The sequence below is a fragment of the Gavialis gangeticus genome, unplaced genomic scaffold (genome assembly GCF_001723915.1).
Source record: "Gavialis gangeticus isolate Ggan-Ray unplaced genomic scaffold, GavGan_comp1, whole genome shotgun sequence".
NCBI lineage: Eukaryota > Metazoa > Chordata > Crocodylia > Gavialidae > Gavialis > Gavialis gangeticus.
The window spans coordinates 18,297,996-18,324,792 of NW_017728998.1; the positions used below are offsets into that span (position 1 = coordinate 18,297,996).

General features: G+C 43.2%; 1 protein-coding gene across 1 annotated transcript in view; it reads left to right on the top strand.

The window, feature by feature from the left end:
• The window catches only part of BEAN1 (brain expressed, associated with NEDD4, 1), a gene marked incomplete at its 5' end in the record, with an annotated part of 128,258 nt that overhangs the window by 6,841 nt on the left and 94,620 nt on the right, over positions 1-26,797 (top strand). Inside the window, one exon of the mRNA XM_019505533.1 lies at positions 12,468-12,602. Coding sequence (XP_019361078.1) covers positions 12,468-12,602 — 135 coding nt within the window. The remainder of the gene's footprint in view (positions 1-12,467; positions 12,603-26,797) is intronic.

The window sequence follows — 26,797 nt, forward strand, 5'->3', positions numbered from 1 at the left end:
AGCTCAGTGGGGGCTTTTAATCAACTTCATAGTTGGTTTCCACTGCTGAGCACATGCTGCTTTTGGCAGGAGCTTAACATAGATAATGTATTTAGTGAGAGATCCTTGTATGCAATTATAAGATGAGGGGGGCTTTTTTCCCATGCCAGTTGTGGGGGGAACTTCATCTTATATTCGAGTAAATATAGTAAATACATTTAAAAAACTGGCCTACAGCTTTATAGGTGGTATATGCAGATGATTCTCTTGACCTTAAAGGTGTTTATGCAGGTTGTAAATTTAGCTCTAAGACTTTACCCATAGCCTAGTAACTAGTGTATAGCTCCACAAGATCCCCACAAGCACTTTTTAAAATAATAGAGTTATGTGAGGCACCTGTAGTCTTCAGGGATCTGTGCTGAACTGAGCGACTGCTCAAGCCACTGCAGTGCCTGCCTAAGCACTTTTGTTTAAGCATGTATCTTGGCCATATGATGCGTTTTCTGGGCCAAGTGCCTTTTTATAATTTTAAAAGTCTCTTATCTTTTAATTACTGTTATTAGTTGTACACATGCTAATCCTTTTCCTTCTATCACAAAAACCCATGATTTTTGCTTTAGGCAAATGTTTTCCTTCTTCATTTTAAAAAAGATACAGTACATATAAAGAAATAGTCAAATATGTGCAATTTTATCATTCCCTGATTCTCAGTTACCACTTCATTATAGACAGCTTTTACTTGTATTTCCTCTTTGGCTTAGAGGAAATAATTCCCATTTCAAGTATCTTGTTTCAAGAGTAGAGTCTTGCCCAAGGTCACACAGGAAGTGAGTAAAGAATTGAACCTAGTTTTCCCATCCAGTGCCCATGCTTCCTCTCAATCACATGATCCTTTATATACAGTATTAGTTACTGTCTTGTATTAGCTTTGGTGTTGAAGGGATGGACTACAATTCAGTTATTTTTGGGCTACACTATACTGACAAGAGCAATGGCAGAGACATACATACAGTTGTCTAACTCAGAGAGCATGCTTCTGTCCAATTCCCTTCTTTGGGACATGGTACGCTAACTGGTCCAGGCTTACAGACCAGTGCGGGACACCAAAGCCTTCCAAGTCATCTATTCATGCTTCTTCCAAAACTCCATCCTGATGAGCACCCTGGTTTATATTTTAATTCTTTGGGGACAGTTAAAGCAATATAAACTTTGCAAAGGAACTTCTAAGACATGCACACACTGTTTCCCTTATATAGCTCAGGAGACTACAGATCTAAGGAAATCACCAGATCACTCTCGTCTCCTATCCCACAGAGCTAGAGTCATGCCAAGGTTCTGCAAGGCTTTGGTTTTGTATCTGTATCCTGGCAAAGAAGGCCTTACTTCTGCAGCTCTGCCTTTCTGTTTCTGGCAATGAAATGGCTCTTTCCACACAGCACGAATACAATTTTGGTCATGAGCCTCATGAAAACCCAAATCCTCATTGTGTTGCATTCATGTGCACAACATGAAAAAGGACAGAAGAGTCAAACAGGAAATAAGCCACTTCAACTTTGCTCCAGCATTTTGACAGGACCATAGGATTCAGCAGTCTTTGATGCAGACCATCAAAGCAGGGTATCTTCCGTTACCGAGAGGTTCAAGAAACCCTGACCTTCCACACGTTCCACTCATTAACCCGCTATGCGGGTTTCATTCCAGCCACTGCTGCCTTTATGGCATTTCCTAGGGATGTTCTTTTCACAATGTTTTTGTCCTTACTTTTGTGTGATCATCGCTGTATCGTCCAGTCTATTCCAGTCATCTTGCCTGAGGGTCCTAAGCAATGTTCTATCATTTTTTTGGTTATTCCTAGCCCACATTTCAATCAAGAGTGCCTGTGTTTTAGGAGCAAGACTGTTTTCATCTTTGATAGGCTTAACACAGTGCTCCAGCCACAGGAATCTGCACGGAAATGCAGATTCCATGCATTTACCATGTTTCAGAGTTATCTTCAGCATGTGGGAGGCAGAAGAATTAGATAAGGACAAAGCCAGGAGGATTTTCCTCCACATATGAACACTACTCTAGCAACTCCAGTTATACATTTTTGCCTTTGTAGGCAGGGGCAGTGTGGTGTTCAACACTACTGTAATGGTGTCCTTTGGTGACAAGAGATTCCTGTTGCTGAATTTTTGCAGGAGGTTGGGGTAGGATATATAGAGACTAAGTGTCTGAAATGGAGCATGGGATGCCAGAAGCTCAGTAAGATGGACAGAAACCCACACAGGGCTTCTAGTAGGAGAGGCAGGCCTAAGGAAACAAAGGTTATGCTGCAAAAGAGAACATGAGAATCAGAATGTCACAGGAGACTCAGAAAAAGCAAATCCAGATGGCGGCACCAAATGATTTAGGAAGTATGACCTGAGCTAGCGATTCCCAACCAGGGTGCTGCCAAATCCTTTGAAGGGTGCCATGAGATTTGAGGAGATGAGCAGATAGGCAGAAGTTCATACTTGTCTCTGCCTGGCTTATCTGCTACGCCCGCTGCCCAGTCCCTCTGCAAGGAGGCAAGCACTCTGATATATAAATAAGCTTTTGAAATTGGGTGCCACTTAGATCACAGAAGTTATGGAAGAGTACCTCGAGTCCAAAAAGGTTGAGAACCACTGATTTGAGCAGACAGGAGAGATAGGAAAATATTGGTGGGAATGCAGCAAAGGTAAACAACAATGAGAAAGTCAGAGATGCACAGAGGAGACATGGGAACTACCGGCCCCTGCTTGTGAACATCATTCTCTCCCACGTTTAGCAATGCTGTCACAGGCAAGGACTCAGGGCATGACTGTACAACACCCAGCTTCAGGCTGGGCACCACTCAGCAAATCTATTTTTCAAAGGGTTAGCTATCAAAGTTGCAGTTCAGTGAGATACAGAAGCTCCTGTGGACACATTACCAGTAAAGTTCCTACTCCAAGGCTTGGATGGCAGTTCTTTGCTTATTTGTTTCACTGGTAACTTTTCCTCTGCTCTTTTCTGTTGGTAATATTTTCTTTCCATTGTTTTTATTCCCTTTGGGCTTTTTACACTTGCCATCTGTCTTCTTTTTTAATTATATTTTTAGCATGAAAGTATGTAAATGAACATAATGGGGAAGAAAATAGGGATGTGTGTGCTGAAGATTGACAGGCCCTAGAACTCGACTTTCCTTTGTTTCCCTCACTGGGGCTTGGCACCATCCATGCTGATCCTTTTACTCTGTTTTCTCAATGAATACATTTCCACTGCTGGTGTGAATCCTGTCACCTCCAACAACACACCCCACCAGGCTCACATGCCATATGTAGGAAATGCTGTAAGACACAGTTGCCAAGTATCTCTCCTATTTGTATTTCCCCACAATTTTCAGTGTGGCTGAGATTGGTTTTGTGCCCCCTGCCAGGAAAGGAAAGAGAGGAGCCAGATGAACCCTCTGGGATGCTGATCCCAAACTTTAGAGCTTGCCAAATTAATGCTCAAAGTGTTGTAAGGTCAGAAACACTAGGAGAATGCTTTGTGTGTGGGTTACTGGTGGCCCTAGAAATGTATGGAAATGGGAAATTACACAACAGAAAGTTAATCAAACTTTATACAACCTATACAACCTGCCACAGGCAGACTAATTAGTATGGAGGTGGGTTAGTTGCTACTGCCACAGATATGGCTGCACTGATTCCACTTTATAATGTGACCTGTCCAAAACAGTGCAGCATGCATAAGGATACCACTCTGGAGCAGTCTGTTTGCCTGAGGATCTATGAAACCTAAAGAATGACAGTTCCTTGAAAAGAACTGAGCTCCTCGCACAAACTCAACCCAAGCTCTTTGCGCAGAGACGGGGGTTAGAGACCAGACCATTAGAGAAGGAGCCAGGGATTTGCTAACATTGATTCTATGGATCAAGGATCATACTTGTGTATCCCAGAGCATCAACGCAGCCCATGACCTTCTCCATATCCTGGTCTGGGTACCTTCTTCTGCAGGCAACAGATTCATGCTGTGACTATGCTGGCATTTATTTCCCATCTGGCAAGTGGAAGCTAAATCCTGAGGCCAACTGGACAACAGAAGCCATGGATAACAAGTTAATACTATTGGCCTGTCAGACATGCTATCGTGTCTGGTGCCACAGCAGTACCTGGCCACCAGTTAAAGTAATCATCATTCCCATAGATTGGTCTAGAAAGTTATCCAAAGTAACATCTGTGCTTTGTCTGGGATGCAGTTCCAACAGGAGACGTGTCACACTGAAGTGGAGAACTGAGTCCTTTCTGCATAGCTCTCATTCAGGATGACTCCTCCCTGCTATTTTATCCTTTTCCATCATTTCAAAATGTACATTAGACTATGCTAACAATCCAGCTCCTTTATACGAATTATGTGTTTGTGAAATCAAATGTTCCCTAGGAAAGGAAACCATGGTATTCAATAATAAGATTGACACAGCGGTTACAATGTATTCATTCTATTGTGTGCTAGAGCACAAGCCCCATGGTACATTACTTAACATCATACCCTGATCAGAAGCTTTCCCAATATCTGCAAGCAGCAGAACATCAGCATCGCTTTGTATTCCTGTAATGTATCACAATCCCTCTTTTATTTATAGTTTAAGAACTTATAGCACAATTTAATAGAGACTGAGAAATTACAAAAGAAAAACATCCATTTTAAAAGCTCCCCCCCACACTTTTTTTGAGGGAGTAGGAGACAATGCATAATTGAAATGTCAGAACAGAGACCCTATGCTGTTAAGAGGTGATCCAACGCCCACTGACCTCCCTGAAAGAAATACTAAAACTAAATCTGAACTTTTCCTATATTTAACAATCTTTGGATCAGGTGTTCTAGTTCATCTTTGTAGACCAAGGCAGCCAGTCATTAAGCTCAGACTGATCTGGGACTTTACTTGTTGCTTTATTCCTCTACTTTAAGCCAGAGTTTCTGTTCATTTCTTTGGATTTCAGTTGGCATACAACTGAAATGATACAGTGGTAAATTAGACCCTACAACAAGAACTTCCCCAAAATGCAGGACCCGAGTCTGTTGGGCCTGATGTTTTGCTACTGTCACATATTTGGAAAAAGAATTCAGGAAATCTGCTTCGGGTTTCCAAGTATATGGAGTACTTCGAAGGCACAAGTATTGTTAAATCATCCCCGTGTCACCAGAGGATCCTCCTATAGATGCTAAGAGTAGCTTCGAAGCCAGAATGCAGCTCAAGACTGGGGTTGGGATTTTAAACCCAATACTGAGTATAGAGGCATTGGTGGATTATGCAAAACTGAGATTCTGCTAGTGAGTAATTGGTACATTTTCAGATTTAGCTGGTTGATATCAGAAGTTTGTACCCAACTAAATCATATGAATAAGTCAATTTGATTACTAAGGTAAAGAACAGTTTAGGAAGATAAATAAATGTGTATGTCTGCCATGAAACAGATATGACACATAGTGCAGATGTTAAAAAAAAACAAACTAAAAACTGCGCTTTAGCGGAAGTAGCAGCATGTTACTTTGACCCGGCTCTGCAGCATCTGTATAGATCAGGTGTTTCAGTGGGGCTTTTAGCTAAAACTGATTCAATTAGCTATTAGATAAAAGGGCCAAAAAAGGCTCACTAAGGCACCTGATCCCTACAGACATCAGGCGAGCCAGATCCAACTAAGGTGCTGCCTCTTCTGGACACACATATGAGGAGCAAGCAAAGGTGGGGTAGAAATGAAGAAGGGGCAGCCCCTAAGTCATGGTAGCAGCAGTAACTCCCAAAAGTTCCTGTTGTGCTTGGTGCTGAGGACAAGAAATGTCAGCTTGGGAGACCACTAATTTCTGACAAAACATTAGATCACATACAAAATTGGACTGATCTTTGTATTGGATCACAGTCACTGGCTACTCAGTAAGCAAGCCAAAGTCATTTGTTCCTTGCTGAAACAAATACATCACTTGTTGAAACCAAAGCAGAATCAATGTTGAATTTCTTTTATACATTTTACAGACACCTCATGATTCTGTGCAAGGCAGATAAAACCATGCTGCCAGTCCGTGTAAACTGGGATAGCTCTGCTGGGATAGTTTAAATTTCAGTCATTTTGTTTGGTAGAACATAGGTACTTTTGTCTTGTTACACAGAGTAACAAATACTGCAAAAATCTAAACTGCTTCAAAATCTGCTGCTCCTGGATTAAAAATATCAACAGGAATTTGATCCATCAGTTTTCTGAGTGATATCTATCACATGCCTGAGTAGTGTCACTGGTGGGGACCATCCTTCCAGCTCTCCAGAGTAGTACTTACTTGTAAGAGAATTTTTCATTAATGCTTTTCTGTTTCTGGTCTCTAGATATCAAAAATAAAATGCAGTTGGGAATAAGACTCCATTTGCACCACATATTGAAATGTGGTGTTTTCATGCTCGTGCTTAAGTATAGATGTACACATGGTCCTTGTTCTGTATTCACACAAATATTGGCTACTAAGATTCTGCAACACATTAATCAAAACAAGTGGATGTTCTGTAAATTGTTCTAAGCTGATTCCTTGTCAGGGGGAAGGGCAGTAAAAGGGGAGTGAGGCACTTTATTTGGGCGTCCCCAGAGCACAATGCTCTCACATGCGTCAGGCAACATGCATAACATTTCACAGAATAGACCATCCCTATTTTCTGTTACCATGCAATGCTTTCCCTACTTAAACTAAAAGCATCTAAACAGATTTGAAGAGGCTGGAAGAGCCCAATAAAGTAATGTACTCTGCCTTCCTGCATAGAACAGGCCGTAGACTTTCACTTCAGGATTCCTGTATTTGGTTCAGCATGCAGAAGGAGAATCATTTTTCAAAATGAGGTTAATAAATTGCTGGGCTCCATGAGGGTATGCAGTTGAAAGTACTTCTCCGGGGATAGCTCCAGCTCCAGCAAACCAAGGAACAAACTGAGTAAATTATATAAATGTACTCCAGATATCAGAGGCAGAAGATACAAGAGATCTACAAGGTATAGGAAGGATAATGGATCCATTATAGTGGGTGATACAAAAGATAATCAAACAAGACATGTCTGTTACTTCTATAAAATCACAGAAAATTAGGGCTGGCAGGGACCTCAGGAGGTCATCTAGTCCAGCCCTCTGCTCAAAGCAAAACCATCCTCACCTAGATCATTTCACCCAGGGCTTTGTTGAGCCAGGTCTTAAAAACCTCCAAAGATAGAGATCCCACCACCTCTCTAGATATCCCATTCCAGTGCTTCACCACCCTCCTAGTGAGAAAGTTTTTCCTAATACCCACCTTAAACTTCCCTTGCTGCAACTTGAGACTGTTGCTCCTTTTTCTGTCATTTGCCACCACTGAGAGGAGTCCAGCTCCATCATAGGTGACTGGTCTTGCATCACAGGGGGCACACCAGTCAGCAACAGGGGAGGGAGCGGGGGGAGTGGCCACACGGCTTCTAGAAGTCCCACGGCCACTTGTGGAAGTGGTGCAGCTGCTTTTGCTGGCAGCCCTGCTTCCTGGCTGTTGCCGGCAGGGGAAACACCAGCACTCCCACCTGCCCCGCGCCCGTTGCCTACACAGGGAGCGTGGCATGACAGGGGGTGCACCAGTGCTCTCAGGGGGTGCATGTGCACCCCTGTGCACCACCTACACGTTGCCACTAAGCTCCATCCTCTTTGGAACCACGCTTCAAGGTTGCTGTCAAATCCCCCGTCAGTCTTCTCTTCTGTAAATTAGTGGCATAATTTAAACTATATGTGTACTTACAAGTAGGGAATGGCATTAGGTCCCTGTGTCTTTAGGAAATATATTAAATTAAATGCACCAGGCAAAATAAATTTGATTACTCTTCCCATCAGCACTAAGTTCAAGTTATTAGCATTATAACACCTGTAATAATTTCAAACAGCACATTTTACCCCTCTTTCAGACCCAACTCTGCCATTGCCTACTGGATGACCTTGGAGAAGTCCTTACAGTCTCATGCCTCAATTTAAAAAAAGGATGATTACCCACCTTGGTAAAGCACTTTGAAATCTAAGGACAAAAAGTGCTATGTAAAAACTGGGTGTTCTCCATTAAATTCTTCCCAACTTACTCCAGGTTAACACAGAATTAAATAAGTTCCTTGCCCACATTTCATCCTTCAGCTTCTTCAGTCTTTACTTGCAATAAATATTTTGCAGCAATGGAAACCCTTCAGGGTAGATATGCTATATCTCTTTTTTCCAGTAAGACACAGGGTGTGTACAGATGTTCATTTCCACCAAAAGAAATTTCTTCCGGTAGAAAAATAGTTCAGGAGCTAGACCATACAGTTGTTCCTCCAGCCCCATACCATACTCAGGGCCACCCTTGCCCTTAGGAGAGCCCATTAATTGACAGCCTGTCCTCTCCCCTATCTGGGAAGGGGAGGAGCGCACTCCTCTGCTGCAGCAAGGCTCCAGATGCCTTGCGGCAAAAGCTTTGCAGCCTGCCTTGCTCTGTGCAGCTCTGGGCAGTGCAGGGGCATTTCTCTGCGTCCTGAGCCTTGCAGCTACAGCAACCTGCCTCATCCCACACAGCTCTGGGTCAGCTGGAGGGAAGCTAAAGAGGCCAGGACTGGCTGGGGAAAGCCTTCACACACACACAGTTCCCAGCTCCTCCATCTTCCCATTGCTCCCCTCCCACACCACTGCTCTGAGCAGCAGGGGGTGGCAGTTTAAAAGCCAGAGAGACCAGGAGCGAGGTGTGTGGAGGCTTTCCCCAGTAACTTAAAAGTCAGTGGCTGAGACTGGGGCTTCGGGAAAACTTCCCCAACCTGGCTGTCTCTTGCCATGCCTCCACCCAGGTGAGTGGTGAGGTGATGATTTAAAAGACAGCAGCTGGGGCTTGGGGACCCCACTTCCAGCCACCAGCTTTTAAATCACTGCCTCTCTGTTCAGTTGGGTGGTAGAGTGGCAAGAAGGAGCTGGCAGGAGCCAGGTTGGGGAGATCATAGAGTCCCTGTCCCAGCTAGCTTTTAAATCGCCATTCCACTGCTCATCTTGGCAGCAAGGGGAAACGGGCAGGAACCAGCAAAGCCCCCTGCCTCATCCTGAAAACTGGGACTGCCCAGTTTGGGCAAGAGACAGGGAGTCGGTTTTGCCTGCCTGCTGTCTTCCAGATGTGATCAGCTTCTACTGCTTTCCATTCCAAAGCATAATTCTCCACTGTTACGTATAGCTCACAGAGTTCTCCTACACTGATAATGCAACACAGCACACCAACAAGTGGCCTTCACATCCTAACAACTACTAAAAGAAGAAAGAAATTAAAAGTGATTTATGAGTGAGGAAAGAGATGAGTGTTTTAGGTGACATCTGAAATAAAGCAAAGACAATGAAGAGAAAAGCTAGCAGTTCTGGGTGGCAGAAACTGCAGAGAATAGCAGTAAGATCATGCAGCATGACAGAGGGGAACTGCTAGGGACGAGAGAGAGAAGGTGGGGGTGGAACGGAGTGGACTGGAAAAAGTCCACAGACATGTTAAAACTAGAGGCTGAAATAAATGGACTTAAGCAGTGGGGAATGCTTGGCTACTTCCTCCAATATATTTTTCAAGAGTAATTTCATTGCTATCATTTTCCCTGCACCTGCTCAGAGGTCTTGCAAGAGTCTGCTTCTCCAAATTTAGACTGATAAGAAGTCAATGAAATTGATCCCACTTCCTCAAGGGGCAAAGCTGGCCCTTCATATTAATGTTATTAACATTGCTTCCCTATTAAATATTTTAGCTGCTGTTAAAATAAGTAACAATCTTTAGATTGCTGGGAATTCTGTTCTCTTACGGGGCGTGTTCTTATCCCTCAAGTTCATGTTTTAAGTAGCTGCCACAAGTGCCCTAGCTATTCAGGGAACATTATCCAAAACATGCAAAAAGAACAAAACTAAATTATCTGATTATTACCCTTTAGATTGCAGAGCTGCCAAGTTACAAGTGTATGGTCTAAGACATATAGTAACAGTGTGCTGTCAATGCTGGTGATATTTATAAATGCATTTGGGGGTTCTGACATTTTCCACTGGAGCAGCTGTGTGGAGAATTGGAAATCATGAACAATTACTCCTAACTGCATGGTTTTCCCGCTATGAGAGCTGACACAAAGGCTCCGAGTTAAAAATATTGGAGAGCAAACAAAAACCTGAATTAATCAGAATGCCTCTTTTCAGCTGGATGCTGATTTCTGCATTGGTCTCCTGCTCTCTTGCTTCTAAGAGCTGGTATTTTCAGTTTGAGGTCTGATTTTTATTTTCATTAATTTGGAAGGTTAAGGCTGGTATGATAAAGTGACTTAAGTGCAGCTGTAGGACCTGGGAAGAATGTAACATTGACCCCTGTTTTTTTATGCTTATGGGTCTTTATTACTAACTAGCAGTGGAACTATTATTTTACTCTAATAGCTGACCACTTTTTCTACGCTGTCTTTGGGTATAAACCGATGTTGCTAAATGAAGTGGGTCACCTGTGCCAGGATGTGTCCCAGCACAGCTGATCCACTTCATTGGGTGAACCACACACACATCACCTGTTGTCCCGCCCATTGATCTGCCTGGTGACTCACTGGGTGACGGGTTCCCCATTTGCAGACATGTGCCTTGGAGGTCCCCTGTGGCACATCTCAAAGAGGGGAGAGTTGGGCAGGTGCTCCACGGCTTGAGGGGCCCAATCCTTTATGGGAATTCCCAGGAAACAAAAGATCACCTGCCCAAGGTGCCCACACCTTGTGCCAGAAACCTAACAGACATCTGTTGCAATAAAGCAGGAGAAACTCTTACCACCTTTTGTTGGGGGTGCCAATTTGGGCATGTGCCACATGAAAAATGGTATAAATATCTATTTGCTTTCCCTATGTTTCACCATGAAAACTGTGGCACAAAGGTGACATCTATCTATACGCTGCACTGCTACCCCGCCCCAGTTTTTGAAATGTTTGCAAAAATGAGCATCTTTCAGAAATTTCAGAAAGGCCAGATTGTTTTTGTAAAGAAGTTATTGACAACCTGTGCATATTTATTTTCCTGAATACTTTCCAAACTATTCCCCATTTCTGTGATTGTACTTCACAAGTACTGAATCAGGAATCTGGACAGATTTCAAAGCTAAAAGACAGCTCTTTTCAACTTGTTCACTACTAGCATGGTATGAGACATCACCTGTGCTCTACCTGGCACGGTTTCTTCCACAACTTGACAACTAATATACCAAAGAGAACAACCAGGGATAAATAGCCGGATGCTTTTATAGTCTGATGTAGGTACAAAATCTGAGTGTTTGTATGAAAACCAGCTGCTCCCCCAACATGAGAACCAGTAGCTGTTCCCATGCTTGTTTGTGAATATCCCATAAAATGACTGGGTGAGGTGGCCAGTCTGGAGCTGAATTGATTTTGTGTGCTCTCTTACAATTCCCAACCTCTGGGAAGGGATGAATAACCATTCTTTGGTACAGTAAGCACAGACCTAAACATCTGAGCCCTAAATTCATTCTTCTCAGGACTCAAAATGGCGTGGTTTCAAGGTTCAAAATGATAAAGCCTTAACCTCAGTGTCTCCCTAAGGACAGAGAATAGAGAACTATTCCTTCTTACTTTGCTGGTGGAGTGGGGTCTAACACAACCACCAGTTATAGGTCAAGAGAAAATGTCCCTTCATCTGTAATGAATGGAATGGGGAGTGGGGAGCTTGATATTCAACTCCTGTTCCTCAAGGATCTGGAATAGTCATGGGCAGGGCTATGGAGTAGTGATGGGAACATGCTTCATTCCTCAAGTAGGAAGAAAGTCTCAGGCTGTTCAGATATAAAAGAGCAAGCGATTGCATTCAACAGAAGACCTTGTGCTGGTCCAAAAGTCTCTGTGAGCCCAAACATGAGCATTACTCTCCAATAGTCAGCCCAACTCAAGTTGTTCTGATATTCAGGTCACAGCAAAAAACAAGCCGCCACCACCTCCTCCTCCGCACATACTTGCCATAGGATTTGGTTCCACACTATTAATGGTATTTTGCAAACTGGAAAAGGATCACTAGAAGTTCCCATCCATAGCTACCTCAACTCTTCATAATTACGCCACCTGTTAGACCACCCTATTCCCTTTTCTGCTATCCTCTTTGTGCACAAGCTGACTGGGCTGAACACTAAGTAGATTTATTTTTAAAGCATGTAAGTGACATAAGAATCAAAGACTTCGGAAAATTGTGTCCTTTGTGATTTGTTTAATAGCTTTTACCCATGCTTCATTTGTCTGTAACATCATATAAATGATTAATAAAAAAGTACCAAGCATTTGTTTGAGTCTTAGGCCCCATTTTGATATCTTACAAAGAAGAAACAGTTTTTTGCTCTCCCAAGCTTTTTAAAGATGGTTAAAAGGAAAATTGGCTTTCCAGAGAGCTGTAGCATTGTTACTCAGGTGGGAAACGTGCGCTGCCAAAGCCATCCGTTGTTTCTCTTCTTTTCAGATGAACAGAGCATTCTGCCTTGTAAAAAAGAAGAGCTCCAGTGTGGTAACGGACTCTGCCTCCTGAACTGGCTGCGCTGTCACTACAAGAAAGATTGTGGAAGAGACTACATGTCCATCAAACTAACATGCTCAAGTGAGTTACCCTTCAATTTCCTCCTAAATCCAAGGGTGGGGAATGGCTTACGAGCATAAATCTGTGTTCCTGTTGAATCATTCTCCAGTATTTAACCTCTCATAAGATTTGTTTCAGTTTGAGGCTGTACAGATATGAATGTTTGAATTTATATTTATTTGTCTAAATTTCATTTATGCTGAAGTGAAAGAGTGGTCAGATATCAACAGCAGTAGAAATAAGAGACTTAACCTTGCTAAGAATGTATTTAGCTAATGTTTTGTGAAGGATGCTGAAATTCCAGTTTAAGATAAAAGGAAGTATAAACCAAAAGCTGGGAATGTCTAAGTAACCATTCATTGGTGCTGGGCATGATTAAGTATTAGCAGCTATGTGAAATCAATAGAGAAGTAGCTGTAGGCCAGGTACTTGGCATTTGGAAATGTTAATGCAAATAAATAAATAAATCCTCAATCTGCTAAAACACTATTGAAGGAGGAAAAATAGGGAATGACTGTAAAAGCTGGGACATCCAACATATTCAAAGGAACTGTTATGGTGCAAACTGTAAACAATGTGCCTAAAAAATAATGTTGTCCTAGTCAGGTACTTTATGGCATTGCTGATTCTAGTCAATAAATTCAGATACAGTATCAAGTATAGATGAAGAATAAAAGTGTGCAACACAGTCCATGATAACCATTTATTAGCAATTTTAACTGCCTGAAAAGTGCCTGTTCCTTGGTGTTTGTTCTCACTAAACCGCTGATTGCAAACTTCAGGAGCTCTTCAGTTAAATATTTATATTTTGTTGACAGCATCTTGCCCAAAGGAGAGTTGGTGTCAGAACCCCACCCCACCCAATCACTAATAGAACTGAGCATGCTCTATTATTCATTACATGCCAGGAGTGTCTATGGCCATCATTTTTTCCGGCTAACACTCTCATGTACACATCACCCAAAGACTGCATACACACATTCAGATATCATCCAAGACAACTCTCCCAGGTCTGTTTTCCTGAGAGAAACATTGACGTGTACAGAAGTTCAGACAGAGAAGCAAAGAGCCTCAGTATGGATGCTCGGCAGCGACGGGTTGCTAGAACAGGGACAGGCTGGATGTGGCCCACAGGTACCCACCCTCGTGTACAGGAGGGCCCTGGCCAGCATGCACAGCGTACAGGCAGGGCCACTGCTGCAGCCTCCAGGGGAAGTGCTCAGCTTCTCCAGCCTCCAGAAGCTCCTCCTTGTGCCCCTGCTGCACCGCTCACTCCACGCAGCAAGTAGGGAAGCAGCAGTGGGCAGAGGAAAGCTACAGCAGGGTGGGAGTATAGAGCATGGCACTGGGGCTGTTGGGACCCCAGGGCCTGCACCCATTGGGGCAGCAGGAGTGTGGAGCCCGGGTCGGCCCAGTTCCACTGCATGCAGCTCCCCACAGCTCACGTGCACTGCAGCTCCCAGGACTCACACCACTGGGGGGAAGCCTCACGCAATGGAGCCAGCTGCCTTCCCCACTTCCCTGCTGCCACGTGCAGCTGCCACGTGCAGCTCCCAGGACTCTGCCAAAAGTGGTGGGGAGCCCTGCTCCCTGCTTCCCAGTGAAGTCTTGGGAGCTGCATGTGGCAGTAGGGAGCAGGGCTAGGCCACCGTCTCCATCGCGTGGAGCTTTCCCCCTGTGTCACGTGAGTCCTGGGAGCTGTACGTGAGGCATGGGGAGCCTGCGTGATACATGCCAGCTGGCCCTTGCCACCACATGAAGCTCCCAGAAGTGGCTGGAGCTGGGCTCTGCCAGACGGCTGCGCCTGCACAGGCTGTGAACACCCCAAGGGCTCACTGTCTCCTGCTGCTGTGGGTGGCAGAGGCTGTGCACCATTTGTTGGGGGGGGGGGGGGGGGGGTGGGCCCCATTTGGGGGGGGGGGGGGGGGAAGGCATATGGGGCTCCCCACACCCCCCAGTCTCCCTTGCACCCTACAAACACCACACGCCCACACACCCCCACATAACCTACACCCCCCACACATACCCCAGACCCCATCATACACACATCCACCCCCCAACCACAGCCCACACACTCCTCCATACACACACACACCCCCCACACACAATATACAAGAGTAAGACTTTATTTTTGAGCTATTACATAATCAGGTCTATATACACTACTCAGATGTACACAAATCAGAACCAAAAAATGTAATAAAATTAAAACATGATGTTTGACTTTTAATATATGATTGGGGGGTTCCAGTTCCAAGTGGCAACCGCCCTCCCCCCAAAAGCAGCATTTCTGGGGGCAAGAGGAGAGACTTTCAGTGCACAGGTCAAGGGATAGGGGAGGAACTTTCTGTCCCAAGAGGAACCTGTCAAGGAGCAGGGCTACTTTTGCAGCCCGTGACAGCTCACCAGAACTGGGAGATAAGGCTTTCCCAGTGCCAGTCCTGCAACAATAGAGCTGGTGCTGGAGATAAGGATCTCTCAGTGCCAGCCCTGTGACTGCAGAGCTCAGGCTGGGAGATAAAGATGTCCCAGCACCAGCTACACTGTCACAGAGCTGGCGCTGGGTGATAAGGATGTCCCAGCCCCTGCTCCCTCGTCATGATCTAGGAGTGGTGGGGAGGCTTGGAGCTCCCTGCTACCAGGGCAGGAAGACCTAGTCCCTGCCTGGGCTTCAGTGGCAGATCCCCGCTCTCCTCCAGCAACAGGCAGCTTCCAGGGGCAGGGAGCAATTTCCCGCGCCGGCTGGCTGGGACCATATTTGCTCCGGGTCATGCATCTACACGACCGCTAGTGCACAGTTAGTAATCACAAGTAAATTTGCTATTTGCATTTGCAGGTAACAGATTTAATCACAATTAGCCAGTTTTACTGCACAGTAAGCATGTGCACGTGTAGACGCACACGCTTTCTGCACAGTAAGCTACAGCAAAGCATCTCATTTAGATGCACCCAGTTAAGTACAACCAAATTAGCTTTATTTGCTGTCAGCCAGGTGATCAGGCTGGCTGACAAAGAATAGTTGTAAGAGCACGCAGAACCAAGTCTTCCCGTTGTTCTGCATCTGTGTACCCATGGATAGAGAGTTAGTCCAATCATTAGCTAATACACAGTTAGCTACTTAGGTCATGCATGAGTCACGTGTTTACTAGCCTATCAGAATACTATTCATGTGCCAAACTTGTTTTTCTAATTGGGCAATATCTGGTACCTAAATTATCTTTATACCCTTAATCTTAATGCACCATAATTTTGGCTTATTTATTACAATTCCTGGGGCAGGGGCTGGACTCGATGATCTTCCGAGGTCCCTTCCAGCCCTAGTGTCTATGAAATCTATAATTCTCTTATCCTGTCTGAAACTGGGAAACTAGACATGTGGCTTGTGAGTACTGTAAACTCCCTCATTCTTACCAGGCATATATCAGGCTTCCCTAGTTACATCTAGCAGCTTCCTGCTACAGTGCATATGCAGCTCAGTCTCACACACCATCTCTTTAGGAGTTTCCTGATTTAACATTTTCAGGTCTATCCAATAAGGCCTACAGAATGGCCATAAAACAGCACAGGCCTTATCTCAGACCCACTGAGCACGGAAAGGCTATGTGTTTGTAGCTGAGCATTTAATAAGGACATTACCACCATATTCAGGAAATCTGGATTTGCATGGTTCTCACCCACAAGCCTAATTAAGCCAAAGCTAGAGCTGGTCAGGAATTTGTCAATAGAAATTTTTTATTGAAAAATGCCATTTAAAAAGTATTCATAAAAGTACATCGTTCTGGGGAAGCTTTATAGGACTGACTGACCCACCCCAAACAGCCTAGTGGTCAGGGGACGGCTCCCTGGACTATGGACACCCAGTGCTGAGGTCCTGCTCTGCTTAGTTCAGACTTGCAAGACTTGTGCCTGCATCTCCCACATCTGCGGTGAGTGACCTGAGCACCCAGCAACCCACTTCTCAGGTGCTACATGGATTTTAAGAATAGGATTCATTTAATTTAAATTGAATTTCAATGTAATGTTAATATTTTTTTAAATAAACCTCTTCTAAATTAAGTGTGAAATTATGGCAACTATTTTAAGGCTTACACTTACATCTCATTCAAATAATTAAAATTAAATAAAACATAACATTGAACCAGTACATGTTTTCTGCCAAAGCTTTAAAGAAAGTCAAACCACTGAACTGAAAGAAGTCACTGGCAAAGCCTCTGGAAGACTTTTCTAAAGGGACAAATCAACCTTTTTACCAGCATAGCTACTTCTGCAAGCCCAGGGAGTGTTTTTTTCATTTGACTTTATTTAACTAGTTCTATTCAACAGCCAGTTCATTTAAATTTGGGGAGCTAATGCAAAGCTGAAAAAGCAGAAAGACTCATTTTCACTTCTCCAATCTATCAACAAAAATGTATCTGACAGGAGCAGATCTCCTAGTTTTAAAAACCCGAAGGATATGATGACCAGGAAATTCAATTTAGCTTACTAACTAAAGATAGTATTTCCTCTGTTTATTAAATCAGTTGGATTTAATTTTTCCATGAACTTATGGCTTCTTAATGTAGCCAACATATTTGAGATGGATTCATTAAATAACCCATTTTAAAATGCTGTTTTTGTACATTTTAATCGAATTCCAGGATCCATCCAAATACAGCTGAATGCCACAAGTTAAAAAATTGTCATCTAATAAACAAGACATGCATCACTCATTTTCTACCGTAGTATAAAAGTTTAAAAAAATTAAGCATCTGAATAAGCATATGTTAAATTTTAAGAATGTGTATACATATATAGTATATCCTTTTATGTAGCAAACAGCAGTAGCAAAGTTAGTGCAAAGACTGTATTGACCTAAAAATTATCATCTTTTAATGACTACCAACCAGAGAGAATCAATGTTCTTTTGGTAAATAACTACAAAATATAGATGTAAAAAACAATTAACATTGATTATTTAGATCAGGGTTTCCTGCCTGCTGATTTGAAGCTTTATTAAAATCAGTGCTTTACATCAAGCCACCCAGGGGGAGGTGGGCCACTCCCACAATTTGAAAGCTCTTGGGTTTATCACAGTGTAAAGTGGGAGACAAGAACCGTTACCAGCTCTGTTGTAGCCGAAGTGCCAATGTAAATTGCTGCAGGGCTATCCAAGGGTCCTGACCCAGCCACTCACTGCCCAGCTGTCTTCTAGTACCTGTCCCATACATCAGCACATAGTCTGCGGGAAATTGGGTGCTTGACCTTGCACCAAATGTAAAGTCCCACAACAGCAACCATCCCAGCTATCAGGAGGTAATAAAGAGAAGCAATATCTGCAAATGGTGTCTATGGAGAAGCAAGTTGCAATGAGATGAAGACCTGACCCAGTTTCTTTTTTCTTAATCCTGGGATAGGAGCGGTATTGCAACCGAGTGAGAAACCCAATGAGAGGGAACTGGGGATTCCTAGTCCAGACTGTAGACACGAGTCTCCAGTCATTTTAACCAGTCTCTGCAAATCCTGTATTTCAAAAGTTTCACGTTATTTCCAAATAGCATGCATATAGTAGACAAAGCAACCAATTACATGCATCTCAAGCATTGAATAAACACAGACAGACCTAGCATACATTTTCAATATAAAAGTTTTTTCTATATCTATTTGCAAATCTATCCATTTAGTGTTAATAATAATAAAAAAGCCCAATCAAATGTTCTAATCAAAAGACAGGGTTAAGCGAGTCACACAGTTGCTCTGAAAATGTTAAGGGAGTTAAATGCTAAAAAATCACCACACAGAGTAACAGATCATGTGTTACAGTCACAGAAGTTTATGGCAGAGCCACCTGCAAATCAAAACTTGCCTAGAGGAAGAATTCATTATTTTTATAGGGAAAGACTGATTTGCTGTTCACAGCTGGACTTGAGTGCGTGGTGTCATACAGTTAGCTACTAGTACCTGTCATTTCATAGTAGTCTCACTGGACACAAAAGAGTTTCAGACAAGACAGGTGCCACAGCAGGCACCTCCACCTCTCTGCTAGTCAAAGAACTTGTGCCAGTGTTGCTGAATAATAACAAGGGCTATTAAAACACCAGAACCAGCAGAAAATCTCAACAATATGAACTTGAACCAGCTTGCAATTTATGTCCATCCTGCATCAGCCTGAACAGCACTGCAGCATAAGGGAAGCAGTCTCAGTATTTAGGAATGATGAAGATGAAGAGCAATAGCTATAAAACACTGACAGGTAGGTGTTCAGATATACACAAAACTTATAACAAGGACTTGCATCTGAGAATTTGCCTGTGTACGCACACGAGAGAGACAAGAGAAGCAGTCTGTAGAGTAAAAATTTGCCTATGGTCAGCCTGTAGATGTAATACCGTATATCTTCATTCTACGTGCACCTGTAGAAGAGCTGACTTATTTGTATCATGACATTTTTGCTACTTATCAATTCGTATCCCAACAGATCATAAAATAGGTCCTGTGGGTGCATATGAGAATTCTTACATACCTCTCATCACCCTTGTTTCTCACCACATTGTACAATCAGAAATAGCTTTATCAGACAATTATTTTACTGTAGGGCATGAAGCAAGGTGCAAAGGCACTTACTGTACAAACCTCCCTTCATTATATATTAAACTGCCTAACCAATTAATTCCAGCACCATGCTTGAAAATATTAGGAGGTAACAAAGTCACACTGGACACAAAAATAGTTCACTGAAAATTCTCATGAATAAAAAGCTGTAGATCATGTCATCATGTTCTTTCCTCCCCATTGATTTAATGGGTGGGGTGGTTTTTTTAGTTCTGACTGCTCTGGTTTTTGGTTTTGGGGTGGGGGGTGCTAACACTTCTCAAGTTACTGAGAGATGGTTTAGGCAGGTGTCCTTAAGTTGACTGCTTCAGGTGAGGGTCAAGTGGTACTAAGACCCTAGGTTAGTAAACTGTCTTTGATGAAGAAGCAGGCTGAAAACTTTTCTACATCATCTAATTTACTTACAAACACAATAGCACTTGGTTACTTTAGATCTTTCTCCCTTTCCCGTGTTTAATGTATTTGTTGGAGTCTCTGCTCTCATTCTGTATAAACCCATGCATCTTTTAGTGGTATTTTAGAATACCAAAAATCTAAAGTTTAACGAATAAGTTAAATACCCCACATAGTTTGCAGCTGCATCAGATATGAGATAAAGCTGTCCCATGTATAAAACATAATGCAAATTTGCTGTCACAGTGCTCTATATAGTTTTATTTTTCCCTGTTTGTAGTATTTTTGGTCTAAAATAGTTTGTCAACTGCAAACAAAGGCATTTTAATCAATGGCAGCAGCATTCTCTCCTCCCTGGTTTAGTGTTGCATTTCTAGTTTGGAGTATTATCATGGTAAATAGGTTTTAATGCATAGCCACAGATTCAATCAAATCAAATATACTACTCCTGAAGAAAGTAATACAGTCCCCCAAAAGAAGTGAAAATAACATCAGTAGCTGTAAACAGCAATATCATGCAAATTAGCAAAACAGGATGAGACAAGTGAACTGTGTGCTTAGGGAAGCTGGAGTTGGTACTTCCATGAATGTCCTCATTTCACTAAGATGTACGGGGGTGCCTTTTCAATTGCACCTTCCATGCAGAAACAACATTTAGATCGGCATTTGTGCTCATAAATTACAAACCTGATTTCCATGAGCAAATGTAGACTGTGTGTACAAAAAATTGGGCTGCCTGTACACATGCTTGTTGGTATTCTAATTCGAATGTGCTGGACCAGACTTGATTAATTGAGTCTGCTCTGCTTTCTAGAACGCTGTAGCCTCGTCTCACTGTCTTATGTATTAAGCTATGCACATTTTCAAATGGCCGCAGGGGCACTTTGTCTAAACCTCATCAAAAGAGGTTTAGATAAAGTATCCCACGACCATTCTTAAACGTGCAGGGGCTTAATACACATGATGGTGAGGCAGTTTAATTAGAGCGGCTCTCCAGGAAATGCTCTAATTAAAATGCCTCCCTACCCCACTCCCCACTCCCCAAGGCAGCCTTGGGGACCAAAGAAAGTCTGACCTGCAGGCTAAAAAAGACCTTAGTCATGTTCACTCTAATAACTTGCTTTATTATTTAACTAAATTTGGGCTCTGATCCTGCTAAGCCCTGAGCACTGACTGAAGGCAATGGACAGTGAGAACACTTGGACCTTCGAGCCTTTCCATTTGAATGGAGGGTTTGGGCTCCCACAACTGAGTTACCTGTGTACTTTCACACTTGCCAGAATTGCCATACTATACGTTTAACTTGTAGTGTACACAGTGTCTCAGTACAGATCATGCTACCCTCAATTGCAAAAGTAAATATCTGACTACTTAGAAAAATAATTACAAATTGCAAAACCTTCATAAAACTGATATGGAGACAACAGGAAACGAGAGAAATCCCCTAATTAAATTGTTACCATTTCAGCCCTGGTAACAGCTGTCTTTAAGATACCATTAAAATAGCTTAATCCATACCACACTTCCTTTTGTATGTTCCTGGACTAGGAGTTTGTCATGCTGTTTAAAGATGCTGATTAAAAATGTAATTAGATGTGTCACACAAGACTTTTTTTTGCGTGTTTTAACATCTTAGAAGACTTTGGATTATCATCATTTTCATTTATGAATTTAAAAGAATAGAGACAAAAGCCTTTGAAAAAAGAAAAAAATTCTGGTTAACAGAGATTGCTTTTCCTACAAAAGATAGCAAACCACTTTGATTAATCCATATACTTTTCAGGCATCAGCACCATTTCTCTTTTAAACTTTATTATTAACAAAAGCTTCTGTAGTCATTAAAGAACAATGCATAAAGTCTAGTGATGAAAATCTGAAGAGGAGATATTCAAGTCAATGCAGTTAGTTTGAATTTAAACTGGTGTAGCTAAGATCATGATCTGTCCTTGCCTGTTTGACTGTAAATCTCCAATTGTCTTGCTGGTCTGTAACAACAGCATGGCAGATAAAGTGAAAACTGGAGCACTAGAAAAATATGATATTGCTATTGTCTCCTGGGGACATGGCCAGATGCTAGACAAAACCAAAAAAACAAAAAAAACCTGAACTAGTGATTTCATGGTGAAGACTTTGACCTTCAGCTGGGTTCCTTTTCCTAAAAGGACAAAGAATGCCTTAATATCTCTCTTTCTGAGCCAGAGCTGTTGGCAAAAGGATCCCCAGAGGCAGCATAATTGAAAGACTAGTAAGAGAACTAAATTAAGCTTGATTGATTGTTACATCCTGGGAGATCCAAGTTCAAATCTAGAAAAAACTGGAATCCAAAAGGATGGTTCTCTGCCTTTATCTGCCTTTCCAAGGATGCTGTTAAGATGCCTGCAGTCAGCAATTCCATCGTGAGCCTGTATTTAAGCACGTGCATTATTGCTCTGCAGTGAAGCCCATTACTTACCTGTTCCATAATTTTGATGGACTCACTGGATAGAATAAAAGAAGGAAAGAACAGCTGTTGTCAATTTTTTCTAATCCCCAAACAAAGGAAGGCTGTGGTCCAAATCTCTGCCATGCAATATGGTCGTCTTTAACTGAAAATCTCTGGATACTAAGCAGATGGTTTTGAAAATGAGTTTCCATTGGGATGCAGGTTTATAATTCTCATTATAAACCATGATGTAAGACTACTGTATGGACAGGTTGAATTTCAGCCTTTACCAGCTTCAGTGGATCTAAGGGATGTCACAAATGATGGAGTTTCAGCATAAAAAAGAAGCAAACAGTGATATTGCAGCTTTATAGAGTTCTATAGAGTATAGAGTGGAAACAAGCATCCACCACACATATGGAAAGGAGAACAGTGATGTGGCTGGCATGTCATTCCTTTCCCTTATTTGAATATAATAATTCCTTTGTGGTTCAGTGTTTTCATCATAGTAGGTTTTGTGCTTTGCAGAGTAAAATCTTCCCCTGTTCAGAAAGGCAGCCAGAGGCTGATGCAGCAATCGACAACAAGTCCTGCTAGGGTGAAAACGGCATGTCAGTGCTGCACAGCCCTTATACTGGCTTTTTGCATACAGCAGACTTTCTCCTTTAAGTGCTCAATCCCAAATCCTGCTTTAGCCTTGCGTACAGAACATGCAAACATTGGTTCAAGTCCTCCCAGTCCCTGCTTCACAACAAGCTTCCCTGTGTGATCCTGGGTAAGCTCACTCAGCCTTCCTGTGCCTTGCCATGTCCATTTTACAAAGGGGATTTTAGAATTTCCCTCCCTTTCAGGGGCACTGTGAAGAAAAAAGTGTTCAAGATTGTGAGGTCTGTAGGAATCAGAGCTATACAAGTACGGAAAACAGGACCAGGAAGAAGGAAGTGCGTGTTGAAGGAAGTATGGTCAGTGGGTCCATGCTGCTGCCTGTAGACTACCAAAAATCTATCACTGTGGTCATAGATTTTTTATTTTTCTTTCCTGTAAGTGCTATTCATGTTGCAATCTCCATTTCCAAAAGCAGGAATGAAGAATTAAACATGTTGTACATGGCTGAAACAAGGCAGCAGATGTCAACTGAATCCTCTGAGTGCTGCTTGCAAGAAAACTATTTTCCATGTAATTAGTGGCACACTTTTATAATAGGATCAATTAATTGCATTACCAAGCAGCAGGTGATACTGTTGGGTATTTTGCAGATGTGCATTATATTACTATACTATACTATACTATACATAGTACTAAGAATTGTTGCCAAAATCCATTTATCCCAATAGCTACTTGACTGTGGGATTCTGCTCCGCCTTTTCATTTTTTGTTGCACTTTACTTTCTCGGGCAAGAATGGCCACTAATCGACTGACACTGCAGCAATAATCTGGGCTCTACTGGACAGATGCTGGTTATGTCTAGGATCTCTCTGCTGTCACAGGAAACACACCCCACACTCAGTGGCATCTGACTCAGTGACTTCATTTTCAAACTTACGCTTCAGTCAGATAAAGGGCTTCAGGTAAGGCCCCTGGTATGTGTTACACCTAAAACCTGGTTAACCAATGAATCATGTCTAAAGTATTTGCCCAGCCATATATTAATGCAATTAACAACAGGATAAAGCAAGGATTAAGCTAGAAAGTTATTACACAAAATATGCATAATAACTTTATAGCTAATTTCCATCAAACCATTAATTAAATGCGTGGCCAGGCTAATTGGGGCTCCCAGGTGTCGACTCCCATGCACTCTGAACGCCACGTGCAGATTAGCAGCTTGCTGCTCCCAGCCCCAGGGCCCACTGGAGTCAACGGTTCCAAGGCTGGCCCCCAAACCTGGGACTCATGATCAGCTGCCATTCCCATCCAAAGGGGTTAAAAGCTCTTGACTCTGATAAACCCCCTCAACTGGAAGCAGTGGCAGACTGGGGCTCCTAGCCTTTGGGCACAGCTGGAGTCAAAGGATCCACTGCACCTCCATGGCTAGGAGCTTTGATCAGCTGATCTGAGCTCCCAGCTGCAAGGAGGCACTATACACCCCCATGGCTGGGAGCCCAAATCAGCTGAACCCGTGGAGGTGGCTTTAATTGCATGTCTGCCAGAGGCCTAAAAAACAAACAAACAGTCTATCAGTTGTGGAAAGCAGTAAGGTTCACCCTCTACTACTTCCAATGCATGCCGGAGCAGGAATACAGCAGCTTAATTGTTTCTAGCTAGAGAGAAGCCTGTCATTGGCCATTTAGATTATTGGGTTTTCATATAAATACAGGCATAAATAGATTTCCAGGGGGGCTGAGCACCTGCAACTTTCATTGATCAGCACAGCACATTCATTCACACGGACCATAGGATATTGTAGAACAGCCTCCCAGGACAGCCCCACGAATAGGTGGTGGTCAAAAAGGGAGGACCAGTGCCTTCCCTGTTTATCCAAGGGAATTCTCCACCCCCCTATGGATACTCCTAAATCTTCCTTGCCAAAGATGACTTCTCACCAGTGCTTCATGGTCCCTAACATGCATTAGAGTAGCTCATAATGTTTGCTTTTGGAATAAATCAGATTCTTTGGAATGACAAAACACCCCAGCATGAATACAAGGGCCCTCGACAGAGCCTTTCTCCAGATGATTGCACCATTTCATTTTGAGTCTTGCCATGTATTTGGCTGTCACTATGCTCAAGACAGCTTCCAGGAACAAAGGATAAAGACTGTCAGCTAGTGAACTTCATAGAAGTGCCCAATGTGTTTGCTTCCTTCACTGATTATGGCCTGGAGACAGCATTTTTTCTTTAAATGGGAAAACAAATTAATACATTCCCCCACCTATTAGTTTTCCTCTCTGTATATGCACACACAGCCCAGGGACACTAGTATTTATCACAGGCTAAAGGGAAATTGTGAGAGACCCTTGTTAAAACACTGGCAGCACATCAATCACTGAAGTAGACTAATGATAGAGTGGATGGGAAATGACTTTCAAATCACCTCCTGTCCACTGTGTCATTAACGCCTAAGCTAATATTCTGCATTCAGTCATTTAATGACTAAAAGGAAAAATGAGAGCCTTTTGTTCTAGTTTTTATAACACCAGACATCATGGTGTCTGGACTACTGCTACTAACCATCACCAGGATGTGGTAGTACCCAAAGTACCCATTTCAATTTAGAAATAGTAATACTGCAGATATGCACTCAGTGAAGAACACAGGACAAGGGAAAATAGGGTGATATTGAGGAAGGAGTTTAAAAAATACATTCAGAGAATTTTCTAATTATTCTAAGAGCACTTGGGAAGACAAATAAGACAGCAAGTCGAGTGAGAGGTACTGTTGTTAACTGTGTCCTAGAACAGATTAACAGGATACATACTGTGTAATCTTGAAAACAAAAACATGGATGGCCCATACTAAGGCTGTCTCTACACCTGAAAGTAAAGACACAATTAGATCTAATTCACAGTCCACACAATCGTGCTTCCTGCCATGCAATGTGTATATGACAAGAGACGCAATTGTGGGATCATGCATTAGATCCAACTGTGCCTAATTGCTAGTGTAGGGGGGAGCCCAATCCTAGGATCCTCCAGCATCTACAAGAAGCAGGCAAGACCCACTTTGCTGAGGAATAAGAGTCTTGTGCCTGACGAGGCTCAGGGTCCCACGTGTCCAATGTGCAGCTCGGACCCAGAGCCCTATCTGGACCCTGGGGTTTCACACATCCCCAAGCCTTGTGGATCGCAGAACCCATGATTCCCAGGGCTTGAAGATTTCCCACTGGCTAGGAGCCCTATCTGCTGATGGGATCCCAGCTGCAGGAGAGCCCCTGCTACACATGTAAATTAAACCTGACTAGAAGCCAGTTTAAAGTTATTATACATTTTCAAAGTCTAACTTTATAGCTGGTTGGAGCTTTTTATTGTGGGATAGGTCCTTTGAGTGTGTGTCTGGTCTCCAGGTAATTGTGCAATTAACCAGTTAATTGTGCAATACCTGTAAAATGTAGAAGGGGCCTAAATGGTTGCATTGGATAGACCAGATGATCATTTTGACTCTAGTATTCCTAGGCCAAATTCTGATGCAAGCTTAGCATGCACACGTTGTATTTCCCTCTAATGGAGGTGTCTCAGCACTTCCTACGGTTCGGCCCTCCATAATTCCTTTCTCCCTACCTCCGTTCTAGAGCTGTGCAAAGCTTTGGGTGCCGGTTCGATTCGGAGGAGATTTGGCCCAATTCATTGGCCGAATCTCCAAATGCGAATCGAAGCAGGGGACCAATTCAAAGGTCCAAACTGATTCAAAGCTCTCCGAATCTTTGATGATTCGGGCAATCCCTGGTGGCTGCAGCAAGGAGCTGCAGCCACTCCAAGCTGGTAAGTACTAGGGGCAGGGAAGGGGCAGCTGGGAGAGGGGAGAGGAGACCATGGGGGGGACCTCTGCCAGCCCCCCCCCGACATCCACCCACTCCCCCAGCCCCCATGGCTGCCTCGCCCACCCCAGCTCAGTACTTTAAAGAAAAGCCCCAGTGCTCACCAGGTGCTGCTGGGCAGGGGGGACAATCTCTGCTGCCCCCCACTGCCCCACAATTCATGGGGGGCTCTGCACAAGCCCACCGACCCCCCGCCCACCTCACTCCCCCAGCCCACCGTCATGGGTGCCCTCCCCGGCACAGCTCTGGCCCTTTAAGAAAAAAAAAAGCCAAAAAAAGCCCAGGGACTCACTGCTCCTGCAGCAGCCTTGGGGCTTCGAGGGCTCATGCAGAGCCCC